The sequence below is a fragment of the Mobula birostris genome, chromosome 31, assembly GCF_030028105.1.
Source record: "Mobula birostris isolate sMobBir1 chromosome 31, sMobBir1.hap1, whole genome shotgun sequence".
Lineage (NCBI taxonomy): Eukaryota > Metazoa > Chordata > Chondrichthyes > Myliobatiformes > Myliobatidae > Mobula > Mobula birostris.
The window spans coordinates 28,946,051-28,958,648 of record NC_092400.1 but is presented as its reverse complement, the minus strand read 5'-3'; the positions used below and the strand labels follow the sequence as shown (position 1 = coordinate 28,958,648).

The 12,598-nt window shown below is 43.3% G+C and overlaps 1 protein-coding gene across 1 annotated transcript in view; it reads left to right on the top strand.

Annotated features, from left to right (window-relative positions):
• Positions 1-12,598, top strand: part of tfip11 (tuftelin interacting protein 11) — a 40,902-nt gene that overhangs the window by 11,317 nt on the left and 16,987 nt on the right. The window contains exons 5-6 of the mRNA XM_072247845.1: positions 4,632-4,759; positions 8,561-8,719. Coding sequence (XP_072103946.1) covers positions 4,632-4,759; positions 8,561-8,719 — 287 coding nt within the window. The remainder of the gene's footprint in view (positions 1-4,631; positions 4,760-8,560; positions 8,720-12,598) is intronic.

Here is a 12,598-nt window from a genome sequence, read left to right as displayed (position 1 = left end):
CATCCAAATATACTAGCACTTTGAGCAGGTTCATATTCCCCACTGCCTTCTCCACAACCCTCTGGATGGTGGCAGGAGCCCCCGATATGTCCTGGGGCATCCTTTCATACTGGTAAAATCCCAAAGGGCATATGAAGGCCGCCTTCTCCTTATCGGCCTCACTCATTGGGATCTGGTAATACCCACTCCTCAAATCCAACACGCTAAACCACTTCGCCCCACTCAGACAGGCCAGCGCATCTTCAGCCCAGGGGACCATGTACTGATCAGGGAGCATGCGCTTGTTTAGTGTCCTATAGTCCACATACATACAAACCTTTCCATTCTTCTTCCGGGCCACTACGATAGGAGACGCATAAGGGCTTCGGGACTCCATGATGATCCCAGCCTCCTTCAACTTACACAAATGCTGCTGCATGTCTTCCACACCTGCAGGGGCCAGTTGCCATTATTGTTCTCTAAACGGACTATCCTCTGTCACCTGTATGGTGTGGTGAGTGCTCCTGGAACAATCCACATCAAACTCGTCAAGGGAAAAAACATCTGTCATCGTCAACATCTCCTCCACGAGCCTCCACTTTCAACCCTCTGGCACAGGTGATGCCCCAAAATTAAAAGCTTCAGTGGTCAACTTTGGCCTTTTTCCCGACAGCTCTCCCCTGACTAGCCTCAAGGGGGGGGTGCTATGCATCACCGTCACTGGGAACAAATGCGCCAGAGGCATCCCTCGCTTAAAGGTGACCTCCCTTGCCGTAGTGTTCCTGACAATCACCACTAGCCTGTGTGCCTGTACCACCGAGGGCTTCTGCAACTCGGGTCTCACCAGCACCCCAGCAGGGAATCTTGACTCCCCCTTGAGATCTTTCGGGGTGTCCACTAAAAGAGCTTCACCCTCAGGCACTCCCGGGAATCTAGGGATCCCCATCACTCTCACTACTTCACCGGGCCGTACCACCCTGGGCTTCGACTGGGCACACCACACAGTGCCTCGTTCACACGCCACGGCCAGCCCAGGCCAACCCCACGCTTCCTCAAAAGCATCTCGAAACACTGGGTGCACTGACAGGGTCTCCAAAAAGTCTTCACCCGCCTTCTCCTTACAGGCTCCCAGGAGTCTCCACACAATAGGGGTGTTGGTCCCCACCACAATTGACACACCCCCAGTCTCACCGGGGTCTGGGCAAACCAGTACCAGAGCCTCATGAGCCTCAGACACCCCCACCTCAGCTTCCAGGAACTCCAGTTTCACAGACAAATAGCCATTGTATGGGTAATCACCATCACTGATACCCCAAATTTCCAGTGCACTGAAAATGCGCCAGATGCTGATTGTAGAACGACCGGTAGAGTAACGTGACCTGCGACCCCGTGTCGAGTATGGCTTTTGCATCTACCCCCTCTATCCGTATCAACACACTGGATCGGGGTCCCACCAATCCTTGACGTCAGCACCAGTCTGTACCAGCACAAAGGCTGAGTTCCCCGTTTTACCAATCTTTCTGCTTGCAATTTCAACCTTACTGATAGCTCTGACCGTACTCAAACATCGAACTAACACATTGTCTGAGGTATGCATATCCACCCCACTTAATACGCAGGCATGATTAACCGATACTTCCTCGATCTCACACCAAAGTTCAATCTTATCTGAGTCCATCTCTTCTAATTTAAACTGGCGACTTACACCGTATCCTACGGAATCCAGATCCCGGACGAGCTCCCACAATGTAATGTCTTTAACCCCACCTGACTCCCGTTGTCTGGGGTGAATAACCGTCAACCCCCGCCAAACAGTGTAAACGCTTGGTGCAGATACGGTGTGAGACCCCCCCCCCAAATATCAGCAGCGACACCAATATCAAACAATAGACAAAGTGCGAGTAACGAAATATTCTTTATAGCAATTCGTAATGATGGGTTAGTAGAAATAACTAAAAGAAAAGGCGCCAAGTAAGTAAATTTATCAGTCTTGTGCACATAATATTTTAATACGTTGGAGCTCACGCCTCCGATTCCATCCACAATGTCCTTCCGAGACTTTGGCCACCATTCGAACTCCTGAGGTCCGGTATCTGCCGCCCTGGAACCGTGGTCCGTTCCTGCACGTCCATCCTCTCCACTCGCCTCCCGAGAAAGCCCGCGATCCTCAGCTCAGCACACACATACGAGATAGCATAACATGACTTCCATTGGCTCGCAAACGAATACAATTTCCATTATCACTAACTATAACCCAAACATGCTGCCACAGAGAACCTCTTACTCAGCAGTTAACAGTACGAGAAACCATTTTAGTTTAACACTTCAGAGAAACCATTTTGTAATAGGCAATTAACAGGTAACAGTCCATCTAATATTACTGAGAACCGTACAATAACACTGAGTTCACCAGTAACTCCTTCCTCAGACTTCGGGTCCCTGTGTGCAAAAGTGCTGTTTTTCTAATGAAATCCAGTACATAGTGAATAGTTGTACAGTGGAACATTTAGCTCCGATAGATAATCTAATTAGACATTAATCACCATTGCTCCACTTAGGTTAAATGTTTGTGATTTTGGCACGAACTGAACTTCAACACAGCAAAGTTTTCGGTATATCAGGCAGCACCTATGGAAATGAATAACATGCTGATGCTTTGGGCTGAGATCCTTCCTCCTGAAGAAGGGTCTCGGCCCGAAACATTGACTGATTATTCATTTCCATAGATGCTGCCTGGCCTGCTGAGTTCCACCAGCATTTTGTGTGTGTGTAGCTTTGGATTTCCGGTATTTGCAGACTTCCTCGTGTTTAAAGTTTACAGTATGCCACCCGTGTATAAAACCACTAGTGCTAGCCAGTTCCTGCTTTTGAAACAAATCATTTGTAGTTATCAATAAAACTGGCAGATGAAGCTCAAATGTTTCTATCCACCTACATCTGCATACATACATCGATTGCTTTTACGGAATTGTGATTAATACAAGTGAATGCTCTTCTCTGAGGCTCGATGACAAGATGTGATGAACAACAGTTTAAACATTCAGGGTAAAAATCCCTTACCTGATGAATGTAGGAAGGATCTATTAAAAAAAATAGGTAAACAGTGAAATGAAATGATGGATCAACCTTGTAGAACTGTTTCTCTGTTCTCATGACTCAGATGAATGGACTTTAAAGCTGATTCCTTGTTAGGGAAAAATGAGTAATTCTGAATGCAAATTGCAAGCCTCCTATAAGCAGATTCTGTGTTATTACAAAAAGCAAGCTGCTGCTCCTCTGAATTTGTTTTGCTGTTGAATATGATCTCCATTTCTGGAAAAAAAATCTTGTATATCTTGGTAATCATAAAAGGACTTTATGAACTCTCATATAAACTAGAAAATAGCTCAGAAACATCCAGTCCATGGCAAACCCATTTCTTGCCTTTTTCCAGTCCACACTATGGGAAACAAAATGTTCATAGAAATGGTGCTTACAGATAGTTTCCTGTCTTCCAGGTTAACACTGCAGACCAAAATCATATGCTTCAACAAGGAATAAAACAGAATTCTGTTTACAGTTTTCTCCATGACCTGGTTCTTGTGATCATCTACCTGGCTTCAGCATCCACACTATCTATCACTTGTTAACAATGTCTGCCAGGAGTAATTAGCAGTAACTTCCTAGTGCAACATACACAAACTGCTGGAGGAACTCAGCAAGTCAGGCAGCATCTATGGAAATGAATAGATAGGTGGTCGATGTTTCGGGCGGAGACACTTCTTCAGGACTTACCAGTGTTCCCTTATGAATGTGTTACATACCCAATATCATCTTCAGTGTGTTTTCTCCCTTGACGTAGTAATTGTATGCAGGTAGTTCTGCTATCATATGATAGTTGTGTTCCTAAAAAACCTCATGCTTTGACAAGTCATGTTAGAAAAACAATTGTGTCAATGGGAAAAGAGTCAGAGACTAGAGCAGGGGTTCCCAAACTTTTTTTTTTGCCATGGACACCTACCATTAACCGAGGGTCCCTGGACTGGAGGATTTCAGATTCAAAATAACAAAATTATTTTCCCACAGGATTTTCAAATATAAAGGTGTTTTTCGTAGCCAGAAGTTTATTTTGTTACTTAAGCTAAAAATATTAAAGATTTAATGAAGTTTCCTTGCATAAGAATCAATAGAATTGATTGATTGTCAATTTCTCTTGGCCTCTGGATACATTAATATCTGATTATTGTGGTGAGGTTACATGTAAACCGTTAGTTCAAAATACTTCTGTGGGCCGGCTGGTGGCGCAACGACATCGGCGCCAGACCCAGGAGCAGAAGTTCCCAAGTTGGAAACTAGTGGGGTCTGCCCCCAAGCACGCTTTCCATCCGTGCCGGGTTGAGTGTGGAGATCACAACTCAACCTTGTAAAACAAACGGAAAATACTGTGACAATGTCTGTGTGAGGAGTGGCACGCCACACAGTCTCTCTCTCGCTCCGCGCCTTGTAAAAAAGCCATGAAAAATCCATCATCATGGACATGCAGACGCACAAGCTCACACGCATGCAGGCACACGCCAGAAAAAAAACGTAATTACTTCTGAATCAACCTCTTTCATCTTCCTCAATTTAGGACTGTCATGTCTGTGGTAACATCGTTTTTTATTATTACGCAGGCATTGTGGCGCCAATTGAGGCAAAGATGAGGAAGGGGAAAGGAGCAATTGGTGCTTATGGATCTGAACGAACAGAACAATCACTGAAAGACTTTCCTATTGTCGACTCGGATGAGGACGCTGATGAGGTTTGGAATGATAAAAGACTTAACCTTTGATTTGCATTTGAATAGACTATGGTTGCTCACATCAAACAACACAGCACATAATAGAAAACCATAGAAAAACTACAGCACAGAAACAGGCCTTTTGGCCCTTCTTGGCTGTGCCGAACCATTTTCTGCCTAGTCCCACTGACCTACACACGGACCATATCCCTCCATACACCTCCCATCCATGTATCTGCCCAATTTATTCTTAAATGTTAAAAAAGAACCCGCATTTACCACCTCGTCTGGCAGCTCATTCCACACTCCCACCACTCTCTATGTGAAGAAGCCCCCGCTAATGTTCCCTTTCTATCTATACCCATCATAATTCTATATACCTCTATCAAATCTCCCCTCATTCTTCTACGCTCCAGGGAATAAAGTCCTAACCTACTCAACCTTTCTCTGTAACTCAGTTTCTCAAGTCCTGACAACATCCTTGTAAACCTTCTCTGCACTCTTTCAACCTTATTAATATCCTTCCTGTAATTTGGTGACCAAAACTGGACACAATACTCCAGATTCAGCCTCACCGAGGCCTTATACAACTTCACCATAACATTCTAGCTCTTATACTCAATACTTTGATTAATAAAAGCCAATGTACTAAAAGCTCTCTTTACGACCCTATCTACCTGTGACGCCACCTTTAGGGAATTTTGTATCTGTATTCCCAGATCCCTCTGTTCTTCTGCACTCCTCAGTGCCTTATCATTAACCCTGTATGTTCTACCTTGGTTTGTCCTTCCAACGTGCAATACCTCACACTTGTCTGTATTAAACTCCATCTGCCATTTTTCAGCCCATTTTTCCAGCTGGTCCAAGTCCCTCTGCAGGCTCTGAAAACCTTCCTCACTGTCCACTACACCTCCAATCTTTGTATCATCAGCAAATTTGCTGATCCAATTTACCACATTATCATCTAGATCATTGATATAGATGACAAATAACAATGGACCCAGCACTGATCCCTGTGGCACACCACTAGTCACAGACCTCCACTCTGAGAAGTAATTCTCTACTACCACTCTTTGGCTTCTTCCACTGAGCCAATGTCTAATCCAATTTACAACCTCTCCATGTATACCTAGCGACTGAATTTTCCTAACTAACCTCCCATGCGGGACCTTGTCAAAGGCATTACTGAAGTCCATGTAGACAGCATCCACTGTCTTCCCTTCATCCACTTTCCTGGTAACCTTCTTGAAGAACTCCAATAGATTGGTCAAACATGACCTACCATGCACAAAGCCATGTTGACTCTCCCTAATAAGTCACTGTCTATCCAAATGCTTGTATATTCTGTCTCTTAGTACTCCCTCCAATAACTTACCCACTACCGACGTCAAATTTACCGGCCTATAATTTCCCGGATTACTTTTCGATCCTTTTTTAAACAATGGAACATGAGCCATTCTCCAATCCTCCGGCACCTCACCCGTAGACACCGACATTTTAAATATATCTGCCAGGGCCCCTGCAATTTCAACACTAGTCTCCTTCAAGGTCCGAGGGAATACCCTGTCAGGTCCTGGGCATTTATCCACTTTAATTTGCCTCAAGATAGCAAGCACCTCCTCCTTTTCAATCTGTACAGTTTCCATGATCTCACTACTTGTTTCCCTTAATTCCATAGACTTCATGCCAGTTTCCTTAGTAAATACAGACGCAAAAAACCCATTTAAGATCTCCCCCAGTTCTTTTGGTTCCGCACATAGCTGACCACTCTGATCTTCAAAAGGACCAATTTTATCCCTTACGATCCTTTTACTGTTAATATACCTGTAAAAGCTCTTTGGATTATCCTTCACTTTGACTGCCAAGGCAACCTCATGTCTTCTTTTAGCCCTTCTGATTTCCTTCGTAAGTATTTTCTTACACTTTTTATACTCCTCAAGCACCTTATTTACTCCCTGTTTCCCATACATGTCATACAACTCTCTCTCCTTCTTTATCAGAGTTGCAATATCCCTTGAGAACCAAGGTTCCTTATTCCTATTCGCTTTACCTTTAATCCTGACAGGAACCTACAAGCTCTGCACTCTAATAATGATGACGAGTTAGTGACAGCAATTAGAGCAGGAAACTCTGAATGACTTCTTTTTAGCTCCCTAACTAGAACTTTAATGTTCTTTTGTATCTTGGCTTAGAAACACTCAAACTACATGTGTAGTCTGCTGAATAAGTGTGTGTACACTGATGAGTAGATTGCAATGATAATACAGTAATATTGGCAATGGGACCAAGGATCACAATATCACAAGACAAAGGAGCAGAAGTAGGCCATTCAGCCCATCAAGTGTGCTCCTCCACTCCACCATGAGCTAAACTATTCTCCCATCTAGTTCCAATTTCTGGCTTTTTCCCCATATCCCTTGATACCCTGACTAACTAGATACCTATCAATCTCCTCCTTAAACACCCTCAATGATCGAGCCTTCAGAGCTGTATGTGGCAACAAATTCCATAAATCCATGACCCTCTGGCTAAAAAAATTTCTCCTCATCTCTGTTTTAAATGGGAACCCTCTAATTCTAAGACTGTGGCCTCTTGTCCTGGACTCACTCACCAAGGGAAACACCCTTTCAACATTCGAAATGTTTCTATGAGATCCCCTCTCATTCTTCTATACTCTAATGAATACAGTCCAAGAGCCGACGAACGTTCCTCATATGTTAGCCCCTGCATTCCAGGAATCATCCTCGTAAATCTTTTCTGAACTCTCTCCAACATCAGTACATCCCTTCTAAGATAGGGGCCCAGAACTGCACACAGTATTCCAAATGAGGTCTCACCAGTGCCCCACAGAGCCTCATGAACACCTCCTTACTCTTATACACTATTCCTCTTGAAGTGAATGCCAACATAGCATTCGCTTTCCTTACTGCCGATCCAACCTGGTGGTTAACCTTTAGGGTATCCTGCATGAGGACCCACCAAGTCCCTTTGCACTTATGATTTTTGAATTTTCTCCCCATCTAAATAATAATCTGCCCAATTATTTCTTCTTCCAAAATGTAGAACCATACATTTGTCAACATTGTATCTCATCTGCCATTTTTTGCGCACTCTCCAAACTGGCCAAGTCTCTCTGCAACCTTTCCGTTTCTTCAACACTTCCTGCTCGTCCACCTATCTTGGTGTCATCCACAAATTTAGCCACAAAACTATTAATCCATAATCTAAATCGATATACATTGTAAGAAGAAGTGGCCCCAACACCGACCCCTGCAGAGCACCACTAGTAACTGGCAACCAATCGGAATAGGATCCCTTTATTCCCACCCTTTGCTTTCTGCCTATCAGCAAATGCCCCACCCATCAGGTAATTGTGGTGTGAGACCGAACAGTGTTTGTATCTACTTTCAAAATGCATAGTTTGGATTATGCATTGATAAATAAAACTTAGCCATAAAAAGTACTGCATATAACACAAGTTCACTCTCTCACATTATTTGCAAAGTTCATGTTTCCCCTTTCGGTGAGTGTTACATGTCCCCGAGTTGCCATGATGAATTTGGCGAGGTGGGTTGTTTTTTTGCCCATCCAGTCACTCTGCCGAGAGCACTGGCTAGTCGCCTGCTCTTTCACCATAAGGTTGATGTTCTTTTTTAAAGTGGAGTGTCTGTCATTGGGAGTACCAAGCTATTGCTTAGTGCCATCTCCCCCACTGAATGCTCAACTTTATTGAACTGGTATTTTGAACTTCTCGTAGTTGAAAAATGAGGGCAGTTTGCTTGCAGTGACTGCTTCTGGATTAATTAACTACTTGTGTTAAAGGAGTTCCAGAAGGAAATGAGCCAATGGCGGAAAGATCCTACCGGTGGGAAGAAGAAACCCAAGTACAACTACAAGACTGTGGAGGAGTTAAAGGCAAAGGGAGCATCAAGTTTGGGTAGGAAAATGGCTACACCACAGACTGAACTCTCTCAGGTTAAGGTGCGTGGGAAAGGGTTTTCCTTATTTGTAAATCACTTAGAAGTTGTAGCATGCAATTCTGAAATACTTCACCCCTTTCTTATAAAGCAGCTGTCTTCCATTTACCCAAGAAGGTAGGGTTTTCAGCATGCACACCAAAACATTGTCTCGTGGTCTTTATAAGCTTCTTGAGTGTTGCACTTAACATGTCAAATTGTAAAATAAAATATCGATCTTGTGACTGATTTACCAATCATAATCCAGTGTGTTTTAGTCCAAGTGATTGTCGACTTCAGGTGTAGTGAGCAGAAATTAATTTATGTTTTTAAGATTATAATTCACCGGTGCTCTGTATTTTATTTCCGTGGTCCAGCCCTTCCTGAAAAAACCCAACTTGGACCCTACTTTACCTAGTAACTACAGACCTATTTCTAAACTTCCATTCCTGTCGAAGGTTCTCAAAAAGGTTATTCTTAGTCAATTGCTGCCCTACTTACACCAAAACAACATCTTGAAAAGATTTCAGTCAGGTTTTGAGGCTTATCATAGCACAGAGTCTGCCCTGCTGAAAGTGTACAATGATCTCCTCCTCTCTACCAACTCAGGTGACTTTGTCATCCTAATTCTTCTTGTCCTCAGCGCAGCGTTCGATACTGTGGATCACGCCATTTTAATAGACTGTCTCCAGTACGGGGTGGGTGTTGATGGCACTGCCTTGAACTGGTTCACATCCTACCTCAGAAATAGAAGCTTCACCGTCAACATAGGCAAATTTTCCTCTTCTCCAGCCAGTTTCTCCTGCGGGGTCCCACAAGATTCCATCCTAGATCCCATTCTTTTCTCTATATACATGCTTCCCCTCAGCCAAATCATTCAAAAACATGACATTTCCTTCCATTGTTGTGCTGATGACACACAGCTTTATCTCCCCTTGAAACCAAACGACCAGTCAAGTCTAGTCAGCCTCATGAACTGCCTTGAGGACATAAAGTGTTGGATGGCACAAAACTTCCTGCAGCTGAATGAAGGCAAGTCTGAAGTTGCCCTATTTGGCCCCCCTGACTCCATCAAAGTGATTACCAACAGTCTTGGTAACCTGTCCACCCTTGTCAAATCCCATGTCAAAAATCTTGGTGTGATATCTGATTCCACCTTTAAGTTTGACAAGCAAGTTAATGCGGTAGTAAAAGCCAGTTTTTTCCAGCTTCGTACTATTGCCAAAATAAAGTCGTTTCTCTTTTCAAAGATCTTGAGAACATCAGCCATGCCCTTATATCCTCCCACTTGGACTACTCCAACTGGGATTAGTCAGTCATCCCTGACCCGTCTGCAACTGGTTCAGAATGCAGCAGCCAGGCTCCTGACAGGTGCCCAGAAGAGGGACCATATTAATTCTATCCTAGCCTCTCTCCGCTGGCTACCAGTACGGTTTAGAATTGATATTAAGGTTCTCCTGTTTGTTTATAAAGCCCTAAATGAGCTGGCCCCCTCCTATATCGCAGACCTTCTAACCCTGTATTCCACTTCCAGGTCCTGCAGGTTGGCTGACTTGGGACTCCTGGCTGTCCCGCGATCTAAATTAAGTTCAGGGGTGACCACGCTTTTGCTTGTAGCCCCTAGACTGTGGAACAGCATTTCCCTCCCTATCAGATCTGCCCCCTCCACTGACTCTTTTAAGTCCAGGCTCAAAACTTACCTTTATTCACTAGCGGTTTAATCTTCCTGGTGTGGCTGGTTTTTGGCTTGTGCCTAGGCTCATGTGTTGTTTATTTTGTGCCTATAAGCTGTGTGCCTTGTTGTTTATATCTGTGTTTGTTTGTACAGCACTTTGGTCAACATGGGTTGTTTTTTTTTTAAATACTTTATTTTTAAAATTGTCAAAAAAAAACAATGAGATCAACAAAAACATACCAGCTCAGACATGTATAAAAAAGAAATAAGCAAAAAAAAGACCTAACATTAGAGGGATGCCTATTGTACAAAGTGCTCAAAAATATTAAACATTAAATCTCAAATGAGGGCCGTGAGAAATCAGCTGGGGGGAAATTGCTCATCCGCCCCCGGCCTCGTCCAGGTAGGCAAGAAATGGATCCCAGATAGCCAAAAATGTTTTAATTGAATTGGTTCTCAAGAACCTAAGTTTCTCCATCTGTATGACTGAGATCATATCAGCCATCCATCTCCAAAAGGAAGGGGGAGAAGGTCATTTCCGTTCTCTCAAGATAAGTTTTTTGGCAACAATCATCCCCAGCATAAGAGACTGTTGTATGGCTGCAGGGAAACAAATAGTAGATTGCGAGCAGCCAAATATAGCGAGACCAGCTTCCAAGGGGAAGGATCTTTTATAGGCCTTTGAGTACCAGTCGAATATTTTGGACCAAAATCCAGTCAGTAATGGGCAAAACCAAAAGGTGTGTGACAACGCGGCCTCCGTCCCTTGGCATCTATCACACATTGGCGAGACAAAAGGTTAAATCCTGTGCAATCTAAGTTTAGAGTAATGGAGACGGTGGACAACTTTAAACTGGGTCACTTGGTGCCTGCTGTTAACAGAACAAACCTGTATCATAGACAAACACTTATCCCAGGCAGCTTCAGATAATTCAATGCCCAACTCTTCTCTCCAGGCATCTCTAATCTTCATAGTAGGTGCTACAGTGCAATTATCAAACAAACATACAAACTTAGAAACGAGATGCCTGGAGTCAGGAGGGTTCTTTAAAATATCAAAAAACATGGGTTGTTTTTAAATGTGCTTTATAAATAAATTTGACTTTGACTTTGCTGTGCTACAAGAACCTGCTGCTTAATTTGCAATCTTCTATCCCAGATATTTTGCATGTAAGGTCAAAAAGAAAGCATGGCCAACCCATTTGAACTGAGTTTCGCAGAGATAAGGAATAAAGGGACTCTTCAAAATTTGTAAATTTTATTGATCACTCTACAGTATTTTTGTTGGATTTTCGTAAAGCAAATAATGCATTTAAGAATATCTAAACATTCTAAGTTGTTCAAATGCAGGTGTGAATTCTTTCCTGCTTGGACATTCCTTCTACAACTACACCACGTCTGGTTCAATGGGAACTGTACCACAGGAAGTTGTTATCAAAGTAACAAATAACATCTGCATCCATTAGTTGTCAAACGTTATAAAACAAAACCTCGAGCAATTTTTTAAAAGAAAGTTGTTCAGGAGTGTACAAACATTTTCATACAACGTATTAAACACTAATTGTCATTAGAACCTATTTATGACACTTCTACCTACAGTTTGTGTGGAATATTTTAGGGGCATAACAGCTTAAGAAGCAAACACCACAGCTGCGGTTCAGACAACACACACAAAAAATGCTGGTGAACGCAGCAGGCCAGGCAGCATCTCTAGGAAGAGGTACAGTCGACATTTTGGGCCAAGACCCTTCGTCAGGACACTGTTCAGCGAAGTCCTGACGAAGGGTCTTGGCCCGAAACATCGACTGTACCTCTTCCTGTTTATGCTGCCTGGCCTGCTGGATTCCACCAGCATTTTTGTGTGTGTGTTGCTTGAAATTCCAGCATCTGCAGATTTCCTCATGTTTACGAACTGTACTTCAGATCTTAAATGACATGAGCAATAGGATCAGTTTTCCAGTACAAATAAATACTAGAGCAGAGTTAGTCCATTTGGCCCATCGAATCTGCTCTGCCATTTCATCATGGCTGATCGAATTTTCCATCTCAGCTCCAATCTCCTGTCTTCTCCCTTATCCCTTCATGCCCTGACTAATCAAGAATCTATCAGCCTCTGCCTTAAATATACCCAATGGTGTGGCCTCCACAGTTGCCAGTGGTAATGACTTCACTACTCTCTGGCTGAAGAAATTCCTCCTCATCTCCATTCTAAAAGAACGCCCTCTTTTC